General features: G+C 38.7%; 1 protein-coding gene across 1 annotated transcript in view; it reads left to right on the top strand.

Annotated features, from left to right (window-relative positions):
* Positions 1–1,262: 1,262 nt before the first annotated feature.
* LIX1 (limb and CNS expressed 1) overlaps positions 1,263–22,597 on the top strand; it is a 47,622-nt gene continuing 26,287 nt past the window's right edge. The window contains exons 1-2 of the mRNA XM_080679228.1: positions 1,263–1,548; positions 17,890–18,053. Of these exons, the coding sequence (XP_080535354.1) occupies positions 1,467–1,548; positions 17,890–18,053 (246 nt within the window). The 5' untranslated portion in view covers positions 1,263–1,466. The remainder of the gene's footprint in view (positions 1,549–17,889; positions 18,054–22,597) is intronic.

Below are 22,597 nucleotides of genomic sequence, written 5' to 3' on the forward strand. Positions count from 1 at the left end.
TTGTCTATTTGGTACGCCCATGAAAAGTTTACTTTGGGACCCTAAATACATTTCTTAACATGAAATGCTACTTCCTTCAAGTTTTTTATAATAGGTGTGCACTCTGGGGCAGCCTCATGTCTGTTGTGTGTGGCATATACTCGCTGTGGGCATTTACTAACCGACAGTCATTATAATAAGAATTGTTATTACAGCCCATTCCTTCGGTTTCCTTTTATTAAGCCCACCACCCTTCTACCAACTAGCTGAAGAAGCTGGTCACATGGAAAACATTTTATTTTTATAGACTTTAAAGGACTGGTTTCAGTTAATCATATAATACAACATAATTGTGGAATTCGAAAATTGGAAAGAACATTGGAAAGCAACTCTTGTGTCTACTCTGGGAAAATATTTTAAATAAAAGTAAAGAAGTCTTCAACAAGTTTTCAACAACTAAGGTAGGTCGTAGCCATTAAAATCCTTTCTTTTACATCTGGTCCAAATCCTTATTATCGCACTGGCAGCTCATGACTTATATTTATGTCTCCTGTGGAAAGATGAATGCCGTGAGTGGTATAAACAGAAAAAGAATCTGTTTTCTTAAGATCTTTTAATAACTACCTGTATTCTCTTGAACAATATTTTTTTTTGCTTCTCCTGCAATTTTTAATAGAAGTAATTATTATGAAATGAAAGGAAGTGAATGATATCAGAATTCATTAAAGTCAATCTTGGGAATGATTTGCCTTGAAGGATAAATAGGGAAACAAAGTTCCCAGGCAAGCCGCAAGTCAGTCGGTGAGTTTTTGTTTGCCACTGCTCATCAGACTGGAGTGACTATAATTTGGGCCGGGGGATGGGAAAAGTGGGGGAGGGGGACTAAAAACTAGGCTTCCAAAGAGATGCTCCTGAATTCAAATAGAGGCATAATCTGGTGCCTGGCTACATTCACAACCTTTATAGCATTTCTTTACCAAATAAGAATTTAGATTATACTGATAATGAGCTGGAAGCCTTGAGCTGGAATCTCCTTTGTTACTAAGGAAATTTCCTTGAGAAATAACCTTCTTGATTCTACATGCCTGAGAACAGCACATTTGAAGATGGGGGACCAAAAGAAATATCCAAGTCAGAAAGCTGCAAGCCATTCAGGCAAAATCTGGTTGGAGAGGAAAGCTGTTCCCACGATTAGGGAGCTTCCCCAGCTAGCCTGTAGGTGGGTGTGTTTAACAGAAGGAAGCAATGGAAACCTGCCTGTCAGCCAGCCTTTAGAGCTAATTAGCTCAGCACACAACAAAGATAAGTGAGCCTGGGAGGAGGGCCCCCTGAGGGGTCTTTAGAGTCTGGGAAATGTCTGATTGGCAGATGTTAAAAGGGATTCTTTGGTAATCCTGTGCATCAATGAGCTGCACAAATTCAGTCCAGGACTGCAAGAATCCAGGCATGAGGACACTGTGCAGCAGGCTCACACAGGCAGACCCAAGATGGACAGAACCTTGGAATCCCTGAGACACATCATTGCCCAAGTCCTGCCTCACAGAGACCCAGCTCTAGTCTTCAAAGACTGTAAGTACTGAAGGGGGAAAAGTTTTTTTACTTTTTTTAGAAAATAGTCCTAAACATCTAGTCACATCCTATTTAAATATGATTTCTTCTAAATCTCTGTAGTCGTGTGCTGTGGTCTAGTGATGTTTAACTTGTTCCTGACTTCAGTCAGAAGAATGAATTCATTTCATTTCATTTCACCTACGGGGTATTAGTTGCCGGGTTATTTTGTCAGTGATACATCTTGCTAACGGCTTAGAAGTCTCTCCTAAAATCTAAGGCTCACCTAAGACTTAATGAACTTTTCCAGATGCTTTTGTAAAATAAAACAGACTGCTACTAAGGTTAAAATTAAAAATAACTTGCATATGGTAATAAAATATATACTTGCTAATCTGTTTAATCTTTAATAATATATATTAATTATGTTAAATCAAGTATTGTGCTTGTCTGGAATTTTTCTGTTGCAAACAAAAGTTAATAAATCACCACTGAGCTCTTAAATTTTGATAACAAATTATAACACATTAGTTAAAAGGCCAATGAAATTAGATGTCTTCCCACCTCTGCAACACCCTTCCCTTCCAAAAAATCTAAACAGCTATGGCAAAGTTATTTAAAAATCTTCTTTTAATGATTATGAAAAATAACTCAATCAAGCTTTCCAAATCTGGCAGTACTATTAAACCATTTGTCATGTAACTTTGTTTCTGGAACCAATTTGATTTCCTGCTGCTGCAAAACAGACTATCTTCCCCCTGTATCTTATCTACAGTGGGTTTCATATTACAAAGAGCTTCTGAAATAGAACTTTGCTATGGATCTGCCCAAAAGGTAAAATGCATATGGATTTTTTTTTTTTTCTTCAATAGGTTACAGCTTTCTTCTTTGTAAATCTTGCTATGTTTGTCTCCATCAAAACTTCAATGGCTTGGATTTTTCCTTTCTGATTGCTGAATAATGTTAGTTTCCAGATGTCCTTTTAGTTTGTATTTCTCATATGTGATGAAGAAAAAGAAATGTTAGGCCATTTTATTCTATACATTTTTCTTCTTAGAAATTAAATTATAACTAATTTTCCCTTTAAGACATAAAAGATCTTCCTTTCTTTCTTCCTTCCTTCCTTTCTTTCTTTCTCCTTATATTGTATTCAAACATGTGTCAATAGCTATGTTAGGACTAATAAAATCACTCTCTACCCTAGTCTAGCCTGGAGTCTATTCAGGTTTAGTATGTTTCTTTAAGTGAAAAGGGAAGGAAAGAATGTGTGCCTCATACAATAGCCCTGAATTCACCAGTGAAGGGTAAAGGGCTCTTGACCTGCCCAGAGCTTTGAATAAATTGTATAAGACCAGGGGGTCTTATGCTGAGGGCTTGAATAGTGGAAGCAGTAAAAAGAAATACAGGGGAAAATTTTCATTGAGCTCGTTGTGAATTTAAGAAGTTTAATCTGAAATCATGGCCCACTTCTTAAGATGAATTAACCCCCAAAATTGTTTACAGTTTAGCCTAGAGAATAAAATAGAAGAAGGGTTAAAATAAAGCATACATTATGTTCCTTCTGTCATCTAGGCCTTTGCAGGAACTCTTTTATATGGAAAGATAAAGGAATGTCCTATTGTATGTATTTCATTCATTAACATAGAACAGAAATTTGATCAGATAGCATTGCCTGCTGACCCTAGAATGGGCTGCTACTCTGCAACTGCCTGCATTGCTTAAAAGGTGTGAATATTACTGCCCATCCTCTCCCTCAGGTGTTTCTAATCTGAAAAATGACCAAATGAAAGTGAGCCAAGTGGCAGATTTCTGCACCAGGAGTTTTTATAACATCAAAACATCTAGCCACTCACCATGCTCCTGGCATAAATGGGAACAGGCTTACTACTTTCTGGGGCAGGACGTCAAAAGTCCACCTGGGCCTTTGCCATGCCTCGGCAACCTCCTGTGTGCGTGCCAGAGTTTAGCACACGGACTCATTTTCTTTGGCACACCTGTAAGTTGCTGCCACCACCCTCCTGTTTTACGCAGCCTATAGGAAGCTGCCACCAGCCTTGAATGGCAGGTTCTGAGTAGCCTCCTCTCCTTGTCCTTCCTGGCTCCTCTCCCCCAACCCTGGCCCAGGCTCTTCCTTGCAGAAGAAAAGGGTAAGCACTTAAGCACATCACTGCCAATTGCTTAAGAAAAATTGTTACCTTACTTTCCTGCAACATGAAAAGCCAATCCAAGAATTTTAAAAGCCCAGCACAGTTGAACAAAGGAGCGTAAAAAACCCCCCACACACTGTAAACGTGTTTTTCTAAATTTCTTTTCTATAAATGCAAAGGCAGTTTTTTCTCTTTATTCTTTAGAAACAGAATAGAGGAGATATAAATGATCATTTTATTAATTTCTTGCCCCCAGTTGGCTTGTGATTTCATAAAAAACAAGCAATAGTAAATTGAATTTTCTCTGCACATTGGTGAGGAAAAGCACCCAGAGTTTCTGGTCTGAGACTAATGCCCATGGGGATAGTTAGTCATTTAAATAAATAAAATTTGAATGCATGTCTCAGCCAAGGAGGCCTTCCAAGTGGCATTTTGCAATTCATTAAATCCCTCATTTGTTTTAGGCAAGGTGTCCATCTGGCTGTTGCTGTAATTTGTTCATTTTCTTTCCTTTATGTATTTTATTCATTAACATAGAACAACGTTTTTTCTCTTTTCCCTATTTTACATCTCAAATGAAAAACAATGGAAAGACGTTTTCAAAAGGTGGGCTCTCAATTTAAAGATTGCTCATTTAAGCTGTCTCTGACTGTTCCCCACTATCTGAATGTCCCCGTTGTGTAACAAGAAGCACTGGGAATTGCCACACCACCAGACAGTATCTTTGCAGATACTAGGGCATAACTCCCTGTTGCCTTCCACTTGTGGCTTTCTGCAACATCTCATTTTTTTTCGTGTCATGTGTCACAACCAAAGATGAGCTATCCTAAACACAGCCCCTGTCAGGTCTTTTAAGAGAGTGTGTGTGAGCTTCCTATTTGTTTGCCACTGTTTGACAGTTCCTCACATGCTTTCTCAAAGGAAATCACCCATGATTTCAAGGTGGCTGCACTGTCAGATTCTACTCTGAGTGTTAACTCTTCAAATTACAAGAACACAATATGTTTATCTGCGATCTTTGGGACCGTTCTTCATTTGTAATGCTAGGATGCCAAGAACTCATGAAAGACATGATACTAGGAACATGAATCCTTCACAGTAATGCATATATGGTATTGTTGTTTATAGGTGAGGGAACTGAAGTTCATGAAGGTTAAGGTGACTTGCCCAAGGTCACACAGCTAATAAGTGATAGAGCCAGAATTCAAATTCTATCTTCCAACTCCTCGCCTTTAGTCACTGCCAGACATTGCCTCTCAGGTGTTAAATGACCATGTCAGGGCAATATCTTCTAGGAAAACAGGAGGGATTGAAATGAACTCTTCTGGAAGTGTAGAGGGTACCCATTTAATAGGCACATCTGAACAGTATGACAGAGAGTGAAAGGGGAAGGGCATTTTTGAGGAGCGAGAACAGCTTGTCCAAAGGCAGATCAAGCAATACAAAAACAATGCATTGGGGAAGGGGGAGGCAAGACTGAGGCAGGTGGAGTCACCCTGGCATGCAGGCAGTCGAGAGCCATTGGAGTTAACAGTGATCCTAGATTAGTTCTGGAAGTTTATGGCTTTCTGTTGTAGTGGGGAAAAGATTATATTGACATCTGTAGGAGGTACACTTCCTGATACTAAATTGGAAGACAGTTACAGCTTTTTAATAAATAAAAATGGGTAAATAACAAGAATTATTTTACCCATTCAGGCAAGATGCAAGATTTGTAAATGTAAACATGCCTGTAGAGAGAAACCACATTCACTGTCTGAAGGCCGAAATCAGACAAACTTACTCAAGCAGATTGTTAAAAAGCTATCTGAGTTGTCACTGAAGCCATGAGAATGTGTTGTTTCCAGTATTGATTTATAAAGTGACATGTTAGATTTCACCAGCATGTTTCCCCAAATTGTATAATGAAAAAAATAAGATGGACCCTTTAATAAACATTGCACAATTAGAAGGAAATATCTCACATATTTGAGGTGCATTAACTCTTCCATTTGGGGAAACATTTTTTCTGCATAAAAGGTCTTATTTATTTCAGATAGGTGAATACTTCAAAAAGTATTTTTTTTTCCCTTTGGAAAAATTAGACCAGACTATAGAGCTATTAAAAACCTCTTAGTAATCATGAGTCTGGCTGTGTACAATGCGAAAGAGCAAGATCCTCAAGAGTCAAGTGTTTTCTCCATTTCATGCTTTTTAGTGTAGTTATCTAAAATCTATAAATTGAATGGTACATGTATGCTTTTTGCATTTCATCAGAAAAGAATGGGTTAGGATGTAAGGGATGAAGGTGCTTGTGCAGTAAAATCTCTACACATATTGCACTGGATTCACCATGTAAAGTATGTCTGGAAGAATATGGTTAAAAGAACCTTCACTGCTCACTAGCTCATTTTGGAAAAATGATTACATCTTAATAACAATAATTTGAACTGTGGACATCTGGTGTACTGATGCCAATTTTACTTGAAAATTTATGCTGAGATAATAACTATTTTTATTTGAAAATGCAGATTTCAGGTCAGATATCACTGGGATAAGCACCCTTCTCCTTTTTTCAGTAAATACACATTTGGCAGAGTTTAAATACTGAAAGTCTCAGCCCCAGAAGAAAATTTTTTTAAATGGAAAAAAAACTAAGTAGCTTCTTGAGCACTTAATGGCCATATCTGTCCTAGTACATTTATTTCTCAATGTATAAATAAGATTTAACAAATCAAAATAAAATGTGATTGACATTCATCCGGTGATCAAATCAGGTGCCTCTTTATGGTCTGCTGTCTCTTAACATAGGCTTTTTTTTTTAACAGTTAAGATTTGTTAGCCTGAACTCAAACTTTAACAACTTCTGAAACTCATGTGTTAAGTTACAGCCCATAATAGGATACAGCTGCCCAAGGGTGAGTTTCTAAGTTATGAATTTTCTGTTTAAATGATACGGTTTTACTGATTATGTGCTACAGATTGATTTAAGAAATGTAAGACAACTTTAGAAGCCTTTCATAAAAGAATCTTCTTTATTTAATACACTTCACAGTGAAATTTTAACCCCAAAGACTCATTTCTTTTCCTCCATGTTCAAATGCTCATGTAAGTTTAGTCTAAGGTAGTTAAAACAATCTTATTTTAAAAGAAAAAGAAATAAAGAGAATCCTATTGAAAGTTTAATATTGACAAAATAGGCAGTTATTACACTCCCTGTAGTTCTCTCCATTCTCTCTCTGGTGTCCATGGAATGCTGTTTGAATTATGGTTTGGGTTTTTTCCCTGGTGCGATGATAATCAGTTGATCCCTATTTTGATCTCATCCTGTTAGGCAGCTGTGGGAACCCATCATTTAGTCACCACTCCTTTGGCGTTTGGCCTGTACTGTGTAGTTGATATTCTCTCATGTGGCTCTGCACTGTGAGCTATAGCCTCACTGGCATGTTTTTGTCCACACCTAAGTTGGAAATCTCAGGAGGGCAAAGTCATAGCTTGCACTTCCATGGAACCCCTAAGTTACCTCCCATGGGACCAGTACCTAGCAGGTGCCCAACAGACCTGTTCTGATTGTTGGTTGGTTGATTTCCTCTCTCACAAATGGGGGAAGATTTTTCCTATTGTCAGGGTCTGTTCTTTATGAGGAAATAAACTGTACTGAGACCTTCTAACTCATCATCCACTGACACCTTAATCACAGCCTAATTGCATGCAGGGTTAATCTGACAGTCAGATGAGACTGGGGGAGCATGGAGTAAGAGGGGGTTCAGAAATAAACACAGCCCTCCGGCGACTTCCCTGGAGCACTGCCTCCGGTTGGCCTTGGTAGAACAGCCTGAATCATCCTATATACCAACCACATTGGTACGGTGACTTAGGTTGCCAATCCTCATACCCTCAGGGTCTACCCTCCCTGAACTGTGAGTGACCAAAGGCCCTGCACCATCCTCTTTTGGCCCAAACTCTGTGCCTTGAACATAAACCCTCTATAGATAGCTGTGGCAGGGTTTTGAAGAGCTTTTTTTATAATGATTGTTCCTGGGGATGATATGTTATATGCGTAAGGCCACGTTTGCAAAGATTTGACTGTTTTAACTAAACAGAACTGGTCAGTGAAGTAATGTTTTTTTTTCCATTTGTTTGGTCCTTGGTTGGTAATCCAAAATCAACAGTCCTACAAAGTCTCTTAAATACAGAGCATTATCAGTGCCCAGTGGAACACGAGAAGATACAGTCTTCCTGATTGGTTAAATAGATTACATCAGGTTATTATTTCACATAGCTTTTGTGATATATAAGACATCATCTTACCTATGGTGCACATATACTCCACACATGGGAACTCAAGCTTGCTGCTGAGGTTTAATTCTGGTATACTTAATGACTTTTTATTCTCATTTGTCTTTGCAACTCTCTCTTGTCCCTTCATATTCTCTCCCCTCTGCCTTTTTTTTAAAAAATCACCATGTACTTCCAAGATATAGAAAAATGAATGTTAATTTAAATTTCTTCCCACCAAAGTTCAGCAACTTTAAATTCTAAAAATGAAAATTAAACCAAAAAGAATGATATACTTCTTGCATATTTTGGAGAATTTGCTTAACTTTGTAAAACACTAAAGGATCATGATTCCCTTGAAAAGTGTTCAGGGTAGAGGATGGGGACCAGAGGAGAAGAAAAGAAAAAAGCCAACAAAAGAAGAGACACAGCCAGCTGCTGAAGGAAGGAGTTGGGCACTGACGGCAGCGTGCCCAAAAGACAGTTTCTCTGCTGGGAACAAGGCAGGACTCCATGCTGTCTCAGTCCTGCTGTGTGGCTGTGACCACCTTTAGAGAGTGTCTACACAAAAGAAAAAGGGGCCCAAGTTTCCGACACATCATGCCCAACATGCGAGCCATGTCAGCAAGATTCCGTTAGTGTGGCCAAAACTTGGCAAAGCCTGAGGATGGTTATAAATAATTAGACAGCTGGCTGGTGGTTCACCACCCAGCACACAATGCAAAGGTACCCCATTTTGCAACCCATTTTGCATGAATGGCAAATTGCATCGTACCTTGAGCTTTACCCAAATGATTTGGGGGTCCTTTTCTTGTTTGTTTGTTTTTTTTCTTAACAAAACTAGACTATCACATTGGCAAGAACAAGTTTTACATGATTAAATTGCCAGCATAGAAAGTACTAATTAACTTTAAAATATCATCTGCTAAGGCTAATTTAATTGAAGGTTATATTACAGAACATAAATCCATCTGTTTAGAGGCAAAAAATCAATTTGAAAATATGTTAGTCATCGAGAAAGCCTCTTAATGATGTATCCTTAAATGGTAGCCTTTTCAATTTGTCTTTAATTGTTTTTGGCAGGGTACATTTTACCCAGCTAGGATTTTTTTTTTCACATAAGGCATAAGGAAAATTGGTTCTTCTTTTCTGATAGATTTATAACATACTTTTATGATTCCTTTTTGCAGACAAATGACTGTCTTCCATGAAGGACTTATATTAGGTAATTGAACTGGGCAATGAACTATAATATTTCTACTTTCTTGAAGCATAAGCAGTTGTTAAACATTAAGTTAAAATAAAAGTTAGATACTTTCTGCAGTTTTTGCTAAGAGCAGGTCTATTGCCTTTAACATTCATTAGAAAATAAAAAATTGGGATACACATCCATATTTCCAATTTTGAGACATGTACCATTTCATCCATTTTCTGGCTATAATAAAGTTTTGACTTTACTGGTGAGTGATATCAAAAGAGCTTTTTCTTTTCGATCTCTGAACTCTCCACATATTTTGGAAATAAATTAAATAGCACAATGTATACAATTAGAGAATTCTCAGACTTACCGCCTATTTTTAGAACGTTTAATGATATGGTTTCTAACCCAGGAACAGTCCACTTCAAAGATGCAACATGCAAGTATATAAGTAGGCCTTTTCATTTCTTCCTTCACCATCTCTTACCACAAATAATAGCTAACATTCTGGAGCTTACTATATTAAAGTGCTCTATTCTGAGCATTTTCCATCTTGAGCCTTACAGCAACCCTGTGATGTAAGTACTGCGTTTACAGACAAACCTGGAGCAGTCAGGTTGGCACCTGACACTGGTAGAAACAGGAATCAAACCCAGGCATTCTGGCTCCTGAGTCCATAATTTTAACTACTAAACAAATTGTCTGCCTGTTGATAAAAGGTGGAAAGACAAGATGTGGTATGAATTTTATTGTGTTTGAACCAGTGCCTTTATTTGAGGACTCTTCTGTGACATACTCCATAATCCATGGGGCATTTGCATCCACTGCATTTGCAGAATTCCATATGAAAACATCGATCATGTGTCCCTACTGGCATCTCCATTGTGTCCAATCTGTGAAAATGGCAAGCGCTGTATTTTTAGGATAAAAGCCCTCCGAGTGCCAGTTATTGATTTCCTTCTCCGATGGGACTCTGTGCTCTTTCCAGGAAGCAAGACTCTCTTGCTTGCTTCACCTCCTCCACACAAAAGACTTTTTTTTGCCCAAGCTCCTCCGTGAGAAACATGCTTCTTGGGATAACCCAAATGCAAAAGAGCAACCACACGTTCTCTGTAAGTGTCTGGGCCCTTCCTCTTCATGGATGGAACCACCACAGACAGCATGGCATGTTACCAAGGGGGAAAAGGCATTCTCTGCTCCTGTTTTTCTCTCCCTCTTGGGTATAGCTGGGACCCCAGGACAATGGGGTTCGTTTTCAATCATTAAAAGGAGCTAAGTCCCCTTACCCGTCTCTTATTAAATCATACTCCCTTCCTCATGGCACCCTTTCCCATCACTCCCTTATACAATTCCTCAGCTGAGGCATTAGTAGTTTTCTTACTCTTTTTGTCAAATACCACCCTCTCTCCTTTGGGAGCACAGTTTCTCTTCTCCTATCCTGGTCTCCATCTCATGTCTCTGAGGTGGCTCAGTGTAGGCCCCCGCTTTTATGCAGATTTTTCCTGACCTTTTCAGCCCGAATTCATCTACATTTTTCATTCTGTTGATTTAATTATTGTATCATCGATTTTTAAGTTTCAAACATCACTTTAAAATCAATCTCTGTTCTATATTGTAGCACTTTAACATTTTGTTCACTAATTATATTGTGAATATATTATTTGGGGCACTGTAAGGCAAGAGTACTCATCATCCCCCACTCAGGGTTTTCCTAAGCCCTACTTATTACGAAGGTAAAGCCCCACCTGTCAAGTGACTAGCTATCACTTGTCTCCTCTGACCAGGCTTCATCCATCACATACTCCACCATCTCCAGCTGAGGAATGGCTGCTACCACCATAGCCATGCTGTGTGGGCACCATGGTGGTTTATACATGAAACCTGCCATTCCAGAAGGAAGTGCTGATCTCTCCACAAACCATAGTGACTTCACTTACCTTCTATATGTTCATTGAGTTGCACTCAAACTGTTCGGGTATGTGGAATTTTCTTAGATTCCAAATGAATTTAAGAACTGCTTCTAGATGAATATCCCTGTGCTGGATACCAAGGAAGCTCCAGAGAAGAATGAACCAGAGTCCCTGACCTCTAGACTCTTACATTCTGCTGTGAGTTAATTTCCAGAAAACTGCTCTACAGTGTGAACTATCACGAGGTGTTTCATTCTTCTGGCCAAGTCTGACTTGATAGATTTAGCCTTTCCTGAAGCTGATGGAGGATTCCTGCTAAAGTGAGTCAAAGGGTGGATGGTTAAGGGGTTAACATTGCTGGATATCTTCATTGGTCAAATGTCTCCTGTGAATCCCTCAGTGCTGAACTTTATAATCAGAAAGAAAGCTTGAAGAAGGGGAAAATGAAAACATCATTTATGAGAGACTTGCTTGGGGATCTAATTACCACTCTGAAAAATCTGTCATGAAGAAATTTCAAAACACAGTGAAAAAGAAAATAGCCACACAAAATAGTCTATAAACTGCAAATTGTCTTGGCGTCAGTACACAAAATATTTAAAACTGCCAAAGAGATTTATCTTAGTCAGCTCGAGCTGATGTAACAAAATGCCATAGTCTGGGCAGCTTAAACAAAAGAAATTTATTTCTCACAGTTCTTAAGGCTAGGAACTTCAAATTTCTGAAAGCTTTGGTACTTAGTGAGAACCCTCTTACTGGCTTGCAGATGATGGCTGGGAGAAGAAGCTCTGGTGTTTTACTCACAAAAAGGAACTGGATTTTTATGCTATTACTAGAGGCCCGATGCACAAAATTTGTGCAAGGGGCTCGGCCCTTGCAGCCTGGGCCCCAAGGTCACCCGGACAGTCGTTCTGCTGTTTGGTCTAATTAGCATATTAGCTTTTTATTATATATGATTCTTAGAATAATGACATTTTCTTTTAGTGTCCATTGAGACAAAGTAGAAACTTTTCAAAAAGAACTTTACTAAGCTTTGGGAGAAATAATGCCTGACCAAAAATGATGTGTTCCAGACTATAGCTTCCTGGCCCTGAGGTAGAGGGCACCATCACACAGGCTTGACCTTGACTTTAGCTAATGCCCCTCTGTCAACAGCCTCCTCAGTCTTTTGTCATTTCCTCTTGTTTCTCTTGTGGTCTCTCTTTGAGCCATCTTTCCTTGAAAGAAGGTACTCTAATGGGATGCCTAGTCACAGCCCCCTCTGAGCACATAATCAGTGGGTGTATTTATACCATTGCTTTAAACCAGAGCCAAGTGCCGGCTGAAGATTGGTCATCAGGATACCTATCCACTGCTCATTCAATGTGACAGTGCCAAGCTGGAAACATGTCATATCACTTGTATGAAAAAATATTAGCTTTTGCTTCCTTTGACTTTGTAAGAACAAATGTCAGAAAAATAGCCCGTGGGAAAAGCTAAGTGAAGTGATTTTTATGAAGAGCCTCCCCTACCAACAGCCTCACAAATGCAGCATATTTTCCATTCCTCTGACAACATTCAAATACTCAGCTAACATTTTTTTATGCTCCTACTATGTTCCAGACATTGTGGGGAAAATGGTGTAATTCTTCCTCTGAAGAGAACTGCCTCTTTATACATGAAAACAACTTAAATTCCATCATAATTAAGAAGTGTCTCAGGATAAACAAAGAGTATATATTATACACTCAGGCAAGAACTAGGTTTAAAATCCCAGGTCTAAAATTGAGTAGCTGTGTGATTGTACCCTGAGCATCTTGAACTTCGTATCTATAAGTTGTGGATGATAAAAACCTATTTGCGGGGAACATTGTAAGGATTAAATGAGAAAATGCACAGTGCCTGGCATATAATGGGTACATGGTAAGGGAGGTGAGAATAACGACTTTTTCCTACAGCAGGACTTCTCAAACTTCAACGTGCATCGGGTTGCCTGACAATCTTGTTAAGAAAGCAGATTCTGATGCAGTGGGCCTGTCTGCGACCAGAGATCCTGCATTTCTAACAAGTTCCCAAGTGATATCCAGGCTGTTTCTCAGAGGACTGCAGTTTCTGTAGCAAAGAATTAGAGACATTTTTGGTTTTGGTTTTATTTTTTAGGAGTTGATGCTGGGGGCAAATCTTAAAAAAAAATGAGTAGTGCCATTAAAGAAGACAACAGACAGTGGAAAGAGGGCACTCCAAGGAGAGACTGGAAATATGGGTCTATCCAGTAACATAAGAAGCATGGGAGTGTGGAAACCTGGAAGGTCACTTGAAGAGAGAAGTTTGGAATGAGAAAGAATATCAAGACAAGGTTTTCCATGCCTTGCCAAGTAGTTATTTATCCTGTAGGTAATGAGGGACTCACAGAAGGATTTAAGAAGCTGTGAGTGATTTGATCAGCTATGGGATTCAGAAAGATTTTCCTGGAAACAATTACAGGATGGGTTGGATGGGAGGATGATTGGAATCAGAAGGGTACTGTGATATACTTGGTGAGCTATGAGCCAATGCAGCAAAGGCAGTATAAACTGAGAAGAAGTGGGGACTATGGAAGATGTCAGGATATGGAATTGACAAATCTTGGGCATTTATTAACTAGAGAGAGAGGAAATGAAGGTTTCTGCCAGATTTCTGATTTAGGTGACATCACGCTCTAAGTAATTCGGGAGAAAGAAGAGTTGATGGAAAAGAAAATAGCTGAGTTTGGGAATATGTTGAATCTGTGCAACATACAAATGGAAGTATTTATTAACAAAGCTGGAGTTACAAGAGAATGTTTGGGAACTGTCAGTGCATATTATGGTTGATAAAGTTATGGAGGTAGGTTCTGTCATTGGAGGAGAACAGCAGAGAGAAGTAAAAAAACAAAACAAGGATAAGATTGTCATGCAAATCAACATGAGGGGTGGGTAGAAGGATATAAACCCACTAGAAAGACAGAAGAAATGATTAGATATAGAGAAGCAGATCAATAGGACTACTATTAGAAAAGCCTAGGGATAGGAGATTGTCTAGAAGAAATTGATTAGTTGTGTCAAATGCAGTTAGAAGTCAACTAAATAAGGACTGAAAATTAGGAACGGGTGATACTTGCCAGAGTAGTTTCAGTGGAATAAAATAGAGGAAAGCCAGATTGTAGTAGGTTAAAAATGAATGGAAAATAAGAAAACATAGATTATAACATGTTTTTCTAGCAGTTTGACTATAATGGGAAAATTTTAATAATTAGTAGCTAGAAATAGCCCCAATATTGAGTGTTTCATTTGATTGATTAATTAATTCATTCATTCTTCATCTTAAGCATACTTATGGCAGCTGAGAAGGAATGCATAAAGAAAAAAAATCTAAAAAATAGATCAAGAGAATGACTACTATAACAATGCCCAGGAGAAGCAGCACAAATTCATTTGAGACTTGAGGAATTAAGGTGGAAGTGGGCACCTGCATAGATGAGCCACTCCAGATGTAGGCTTGGAGATCACATGCTTGATAGCCCAAGTTTGTTCTGTTACGTGAAGGCAGGATCATTGCGGAGCATTGAAGGTGCAACTGCAGTTCTCTAAACTGTGTGGGGCCTATTCTCAAACTTGGGTGGTTTTCTTTAGCAGTACTTGACCCTCTGCTCATATTAACTTTGATATTGTCCATGAACCTTGTTGTTGCTACTTCAGAAAAATAGAGGAGCATGTTTTTCATAAATAGAGTATCCTCTGATATTAGGATCTTTGGAATTCCAAATAGCAAGCTGGACTTCTTCCCTCTGCACTCCATTCATATGGTTTTGCAGTCGTCCAGAGGAGATAGAAATAGGAAGATGGATTGTGTGTGTGCATGGACATATGTTGCACTCTTCAGAGGTGATGACATACATAAAAGCATCAAAGAAATCTTCCAAGGTTGCAGAATGAAAAATGTGAAATCTGCTACTTTTATTCATGCAGAAATTTTACTGAGTACATACCTTCAAACTCTTTAATTCATATAGCTCTATGTGCCAAAATTCTTGTGTTCATTTCACCTAAATAATCATGAGTCTTCAACTTCCTACTCTAGTTCTCAGCTAAACATCATTCAACAATGAACTTACTTAAAATGGCGGTTAATATGCTTTGTTGACTATCAGAGCAACAGGGCACGGGCTTTGGTTTTAGGCTTCAATATTTAAGACATCTCTGCTGAATTCTGGAAGTCAAATGCAAGTATAAACACAAATCAACCAGTTCAAAATCCTTGTGTGTTTTTTTTTTAGGGGGGGGAGGGGGTAGGGAGGGAGATGGGAGGAGAAGAAAGGAGTGAGCAGAAGAAATACAATTTAGAAAATAAAAGTTCTAAATCTATTTTGAATTACATTAACTGGTAGAAAATATTATTTCAAATATTTTTGAACGAATGGAAAAGCTCTGTAGTGACCAATCTCACTTGGACCACTTCAACTTGTATTTTATATTTAAATTCAATTATCCCCTCTAGTAGTCTTCCATTTTCCCAGTTTCTCTACAAACCACTTCTTAAAAGCTAAACACTGCACAATCTAGCTCAATAAAGCTGGAAAGAAAAAAGGAAAAGAAAGAAAACTAAACACTGCAGTTTTTAAATATACACGGGATTTCAATTCCTTAGATGTCTCCATAATTTGCCTGGACTACATACTGTTAAACTATCTGTGATATAGGGATGAGGTAAAGGAGTCAGGTGCTCTAGAAACAGTTTAAAAGGAGATTGTGCAATGTTTTTGCCTCTAGGTCAATGTGACTCTCCTGACTCCCTCAAAAATAACCACGCCCAGCATTTTGAAGTACATCCAGGAAATTCCAGAGAATGTCAAAGGACATATAGACCCTATGTTACACAAAAAATGCTTTAAAGAACAAAAGTATTATTAATTATTTTTTAAATTCTCACCCAAGGATATTTTTTCCCAATGATTTCTATAGAGAGTGAAAGGGAGGGAGGAGGGGGAGAAGGAGAGGGAGAGGGTAGGGAGAGGGATAAAGAGAAAGAAAGAGAGAGAGAGAGAGGGAGAGAGACATTGATGTGAGAGAGACACATTGATTAGTTGCCTCCTGCATGCACTCCTACTGGGGCTGGGGAACCTGCAATGGACTTAGGTGCCCTTGCTGGGAATCGAACCCTCAGCCCTTCTCAGGCCAATGATCTAACCCAGGGGTGGGCAAACTTTTTGACTCGAGGGCCACAATGGGTTCTTAAACTGGACCGGAGGGCCGGAACAAAAGCATGGATGGAGTGTTTGTGTGAACTAATATAAATTCAAAGTAAAGGAGCAGAGGGGAGAGCAAGAGAACCGGATAGAACAGCCGGATCCGGCCTGCAGGCCGTAGTTTGCCCAAGGCTAAAACCACTGAGCAAAGCTGGCCAGGACAAAACAAAAAATTTAATCTAGAACTTAAGGAAATCAAAAGTTGTTTGTATTAGTATATTTTCATATGCAAGTGAGAGACACCAGTCCAAAATGGTTTAAGAAAAAAGCAAACGTGTTGGTGCAGGAGCTCAAAGTCTGCTGTCAGGACTTAGTCTTTCTTTCTCCATCTATTGGTTCTGCCCTTCTCTGTTGGTTTTTCTTGTCAATTTGATTTCCCTTTGCTTGGGCAGCACCACACTTAGCTCCTATCACCCTAGCAACCCTAGTGAAAAAAAGAAGAATCTAATCTTCTAACATTTCCAACAAAATTCCTGGACTTATTGGTGGTAGATGATGTGGCTTTGGTCATATTCCCACCCTCAGCCTTGGAGAAGACATGGTTGAAGGAAAAGTAGTTGTTTAAGGAAAACCTTTGCTATTTCCACAAAGAGAGGAATGAATCAAATGGCAGGCAGGTAAAAACAACAGACGCCCTACACTGCCTTCAAGTTATGTGGTGGGCTCTCATGTGGATAAGGGGATAAGCTTCTAGGAGGCCCCAGAAATGAACTTTACAGGGAAGCAGATTTCAGCTCAGTCCCAAAAGGACCTTTTCACAGTCAGAACCATTAGCAGTTGAAATAGGCTGCCTTAAGGTGTGCCAAGTACCAGGTCTCTGCACGTGTTCAGGCACAGGCATCTGTCAGTAGTGTTGAGCAGGGAATTCCTGCATTAGGCAGAGCTTTGCCTGCATGACCTGTAAGTTCTACAATTCTATTATCCTTGTTAATTTCCACAATTCAATTTGCAGTACAGGATAAACAAACCAACCTAATTTGATCTGGAAATTCTGCAGGCTATCACAGGTCATTTAATCTAAAACACATGGCTCCAGCCATTACTATGTTTTCTGAAGTCATCTAACAGACGTGGTCCTTAACAAGGTCTCCATGTTATTAGTTTCACTTATGGCTTTTTCCAGCCTCCTGCTTATTACACAATTGCCTTTCATTCTTAAGATTGGGTGGAGAGAAGCATGAAAGACTTTTCTTCTTTCTGCCTTTTTTCCTCTTAAACCTTATAATAGGCGAGTCCCAGTTAAAATTACATTGCTTACATCTTTACCTTCAAATTTGGCTTTCACTTTGCAGGTTTAAGAATCTATAAGAAATGGGAGCAGGGGCCCTGGGTAATTATAGGTCTGGACAAAGTTTATTAAGGCAAATTTTCAAAGAAGAAAGACTGAGATTTTAAAATTTGATATTAAATTGTAAAGATAATTTAAGATACTGCAATGTTGTTAGAACTAGAGCACCAAGCCACTTGACCCATACTCATGAAGAAATAAACACATTTGTGTTAAGTAGTATTTGTTTCTTTCACAACTAAAATCACCCCACAAATAAAATTTTGTTTTGCCAGAGTATGTCCATTCTGAATAATTGATATTTTTCTTGTCTTTTTCAGTGAACGTTGTGTCAATGTTGCAGGAATTTTGGGAAAGCAAGCAGCAGCAGAGGGCTGCATTCCCCAGTGAAGGTGTGGTGGTGTATGAGTCGCTGCCATCTCCTGGGCCTCCCTTTGTGAGTTATGTGACCCTTCCAGGGGGAAGCTGTTTCGGCAACTTTCAGGTAAGAAGCAACCATACATTGGTCAGTGAAAGTTAAAATAGAGTAAGCCCTTTAATAAAATGGTAACATTATAAGTTTTCTTGGTTGCAATGAAAAAAGTTGTGTCATATTCATATATATATGAACACTGGTCAGATATTTCAATTTTTTTAACTGGAAATATTTTACATTAGGGTGTCCCCTAATAATTCTTTATGGAAATTGAATTTTACAGCATTTTATTTGCCTGATAGTTGTTGCCTTTTCCCCAGAAAATATTTTGGAATATACCTTAAAGAACAAAGGAACTTTGGTAAAGTCCTTCCATCATGACCCTTCCACCAGTAGACAGTCTCCGCTTTCCTGAATTTTGTAATCAAGTACTAATCAATCTACTACATGCCACAGCATGAACCAACAGCAAAGATTAAGATTTACAGGGCTGGGCTCAGGCACTTATGCTAAGTTCAAATTCTGCCTCTAAATAACTGTTAACCCTTGGGAGATTGATTTAACTCCTTGATCTCCTCAACTTTGAGATGAGGAACAATACCCACAGGATTGGACAGGAGTAATGAGATATACATGCAATGTGTTTATTTAGTATTCCAACAATTGTTTTGATAATTATTATAAAGATTTCAGGTGATTAAATCTTTATGATGTTTATGAGGGGTGTAAATGATGATTAATTTCTAGTTGTAAACCTACTCACACAAAAACATTGGCCTAATCAATGTCTGGTTATCAAGTATGTGTAACAAATACTCACTGAGTGACTAGGAAGCATCCAGCATCGGGCCAAGTAATGAGGATATGGTTCACACCTTGAGGGAATCAATGTACAAAAATATTATAGTAACTACATAGAATTGTATTTGAGGGTCAATAAAAGCATAAAGGAAGGAACTTCCCAGTTTACCAGTCACCTTTATAAGTGCCTTTATAGTACAGTAAACTATCTCTCAACTGGCAAAATGCCTTATTTATAGTTTGTGGAAAATGTGAAACTCATAAACATTTAAGTTTCCCTCTTACCTTTGACATGCAGGAAGCTCAGAGTCAAAATTTCAGTGTATCTCTTGGTAGTGTAAGTCTACAGAACTTAAGGTCATGTAATACTTAATATTATTTATATTTCTACCTCTAGTCTTCCTTTGAACTTAGTATGTCTCACTTATTTTATCCTATTACCATGTATCTGTTTTATGTTATTTTACATATTTTGTGGAGTGATGGGAAAATATAGTTTAAATAAATAGACCCACAAACCTGACACCTAGGGGAAGCCAAAGAAGGGTTCACAAGGTATGCAATCATAAGCCGAGATCTGCAGTTGTGGGTGTCTTTGCCAGTAGGTAAAGGAGAGATGACATCCTTAGCACAGAGGATGGTGAATGCAAACACATGGAGCAACAAAAACCACAAGCACTTTCAGAATTTGGGGAGTTTCCCTGTGTCTGTGGCAGGGAAGTGGTGGGAGATGATGGTCAGATACCCATATCAAACCATAAGGGATCTTCATGCTTTGTAAAGAATAACAGATTTTATTCTATATAAAATCAGCACCACTCAAGGATTCTGAGCAGGAGAATGATATATTCAAATGTGTTTCAGAAAGTATTCTGGCAGTAGTAAGAGGTAATTTTAAGGCTAATTTAAAAACTGCTGACCCAGCTAGTCAGTGAGGTCCTGCCTTCTACCTTGAGCAATGGCCACCAGTGGATTTTGACCTCTGACCAATGAAAGTGAATTGCCTGATGAGAATGATTTGAAAGTGGGTCTAGAAGCCTCAGAATAGAGCCTGATGTAACCCCAGATCCTTAGAGAAGAATGATGGGCAGGGAAGGGGGAAGAAAGGCAGCCACTGCGGAAGGGAGTCCCTAACCCATGTGACCCTGCAGTACCATCATCAAAAGTTCTAAGGTGAAGCCTGCCCACAGTAAAGTAAGTAATAGTCAAGTAAATAGTCTCCCATCAGACTTCCCGCTTCAGGGGAGACCGCCTTGGGAAACAGACCTACTCACCACAGAGTGGGCTTTTGAGAGCCACCTAAACAAATCTATTTCTTTGTCCATGAATGTCAGTGGACTGAAGATCACCAAACATTTGAGGAAAGCTAAAAGCATAAGAGAAAAGTTCAAGGCAAGCAAACAAAGAACAGAAATAATTCAAGTAGCAAAGGACATAAGTGAGTATCATAATGAGTATCCTCAAAAAATTGTGAGAGGATATTTATCCCTAAAATATCCTATAAAATAAAAGGCTAATATGCAAATTGTCCCCTCAGGAGTTCGACCACTTGCTATGACGTGTGCTGACTACCAAGGGGCAGCGTGGAACAAAGGAAGGAAGGCCCTGATCAGCCCTGATTGCCGGCCAGGCCTAGGGACCCTACCCATGTACGAATTCCATGCACTGGGCCTCTAGTCTATGATAAAAGGAGTAAGTAGGGAATAGGAAATTTAAAATATGACTGCCAAATTAAAAGAATAAATAAAGAGGAGTAAGTAGATCAGTGGACATAGATCACAGCCAGATTAGTAAAAGATAACAAAGTAAATAAATAAATAAATAGTAAAGTAAGTCTTCTAGAATTTAGAGCACAAGACAAGAGATTTAAAGAGATAGTACAGGAGATATGGAGATAAATCTGGAGGTAAACATCCTATATAATAAAAAGCTAACATGCAGACCGACCGTCCGGACGACTGTCTGGATGAAGCCGGGACTGTGAGGGCCAGCCGAGCGGAGGCTGCGAGGGGCTGCGAGGGCCAGCCGAGGCAGCCGGGGCTGTGAGGGCTGAGCCCTTTGCATGATTTTTGTGCATCAGGCCTCTAGTTAATTTAATAATAGTTCTAGAAAGAGTCAGAGGAAATAGATAGGTAGAAATAAATAATGGAAGCAATTTTCTTTGAGTTAAAGAAAAGCACAGATTTTTATTTTGAAATGGCCGATCACATTCCAAGCAGAACCAGGACAAAAGAATCACTTACTGGTAGCTCTGTGACTATGTAAGACTGAGGGCCAGCATTCTGCTTAAAAGATGGATCAGGGGACTTTATTTGATATAACATTTGTACATTGATATAACCATGTGTTTGTTTTACCATAGACTGAATATACGTGGAGGGTAGCTTTGGTGGAGTTGATGAGTAGGGCAAAAACTGACAAACCAGGTCAACAAAACCGAAAACTATTTATTTGAAAAGATAAATAAAGAAGACAAATCTTTGGCATTTCTGAGTAAGAAAAAAACCCAACACATATACTACACTAAGCATGAGAAAAGGGATGCAATTATAGGAACATAATATAAGAATACTACATAAACAATTATATTTTTAAACAAGAAAACTTAGATGATATTGAAACATCCTGGGAACTCTCTATATTATCTTTGAAACTCTTCTGTAAGTCAAAATTTATTTCAAACTAAAAAGTTTTCCTTTTAAAAAGACCTCAATAGTTCCCTATTACCTTCTTATTATAGACTAAATTTTGTAATCTGTCAATAAAGACAATACAATTGTCCCTAACATTTTTTTCCAGCCTTATCTTCCTGAATTCCTCTCCTGACACTCAGTGATTCATTCTAACTGTTCCTCATTCTTGCCCTGACCTCTTCTGGCCCCTTACACACTCACACTGTGACCTGCTCGTGAGTGCTGTTGCCACCTTCTCTTCATGTCCAAACCCTGCCCAACTCCCAAGACTCCACTCAAAATGCCACATTCTTCATGAATTTTCCCTGAACCCCCTGCTAGATTTCTCTACTTCCTCTGATTTCCCAAAGCAGTTATATCAGGTTCTCTTCTAATATTTTATGGGTTTGTTTTTATCTTAGGCTACAGCTACTTATGTGCATGTTCTATCTCTATAACAAAATGTAAGTGCCTCAAGGACAGGGTCTGTATTCTTATATCTCAATGATGCTAAGCACTGTACTTTGTAGATAGTAAGTGCCTAATAAATTTTGTTGAATGAATAGCTAAATGAATGAATGTCAAGTCCCAAGAATCAATGAAATTTATATTTGTCCATTTTTATATGTTGATTGATATACAAAATAGCATATACTATTATATGTAGTTTAATATATAAATTAAGATATTTCACCTAACTCTACAAGACAATGAGCTGAGAAGGAAAAGTCAGTAATGTTAAAGTCAGCTCATATCTGTGGTTAAAGTTTTACAAAATGTATTACTTTGGAAGTACTGACTTAATAAACATTCTAGCCTTGGCCAGGTGGCTCAGTTGGTTGGAGCGTTGTCCTGTACCCCAAAAAGGTTGTGGGTTCAATTCCCAGTCAGGGCACATGCCCTGTTTGTGGCTTTGATCACTGGTGAGGGCGTGTATAGAAGGTAATGGATGTATGTTTTTCTCTCACATCGATGTTTCTCTCTCCTGCGTGCTCTCCCTTCCTTTCTCTAAAAATCAATAAAACCATATTCTTGGGTAAAGATTTTTTTTAAAGCCTTCTAATTCTCTCTGCATTTAACTTATACATTAGTAACTTTCCCTCCACTTTGTACTCATGACCACAAATAACCAAGACTTGT

Source organism: Plecotus auritus (assembly GCF_963455305.1).
Source record: "Plecotus auritus genome assembly, chromosome: 7".
NCBI classification, from domain to species: domain Eukaryota; kingdom Metazoa; phylum Chordata; class Mammalia; order Chiroptera; family Vespertilionidae; genus Plecotus; species Plecotus auritus.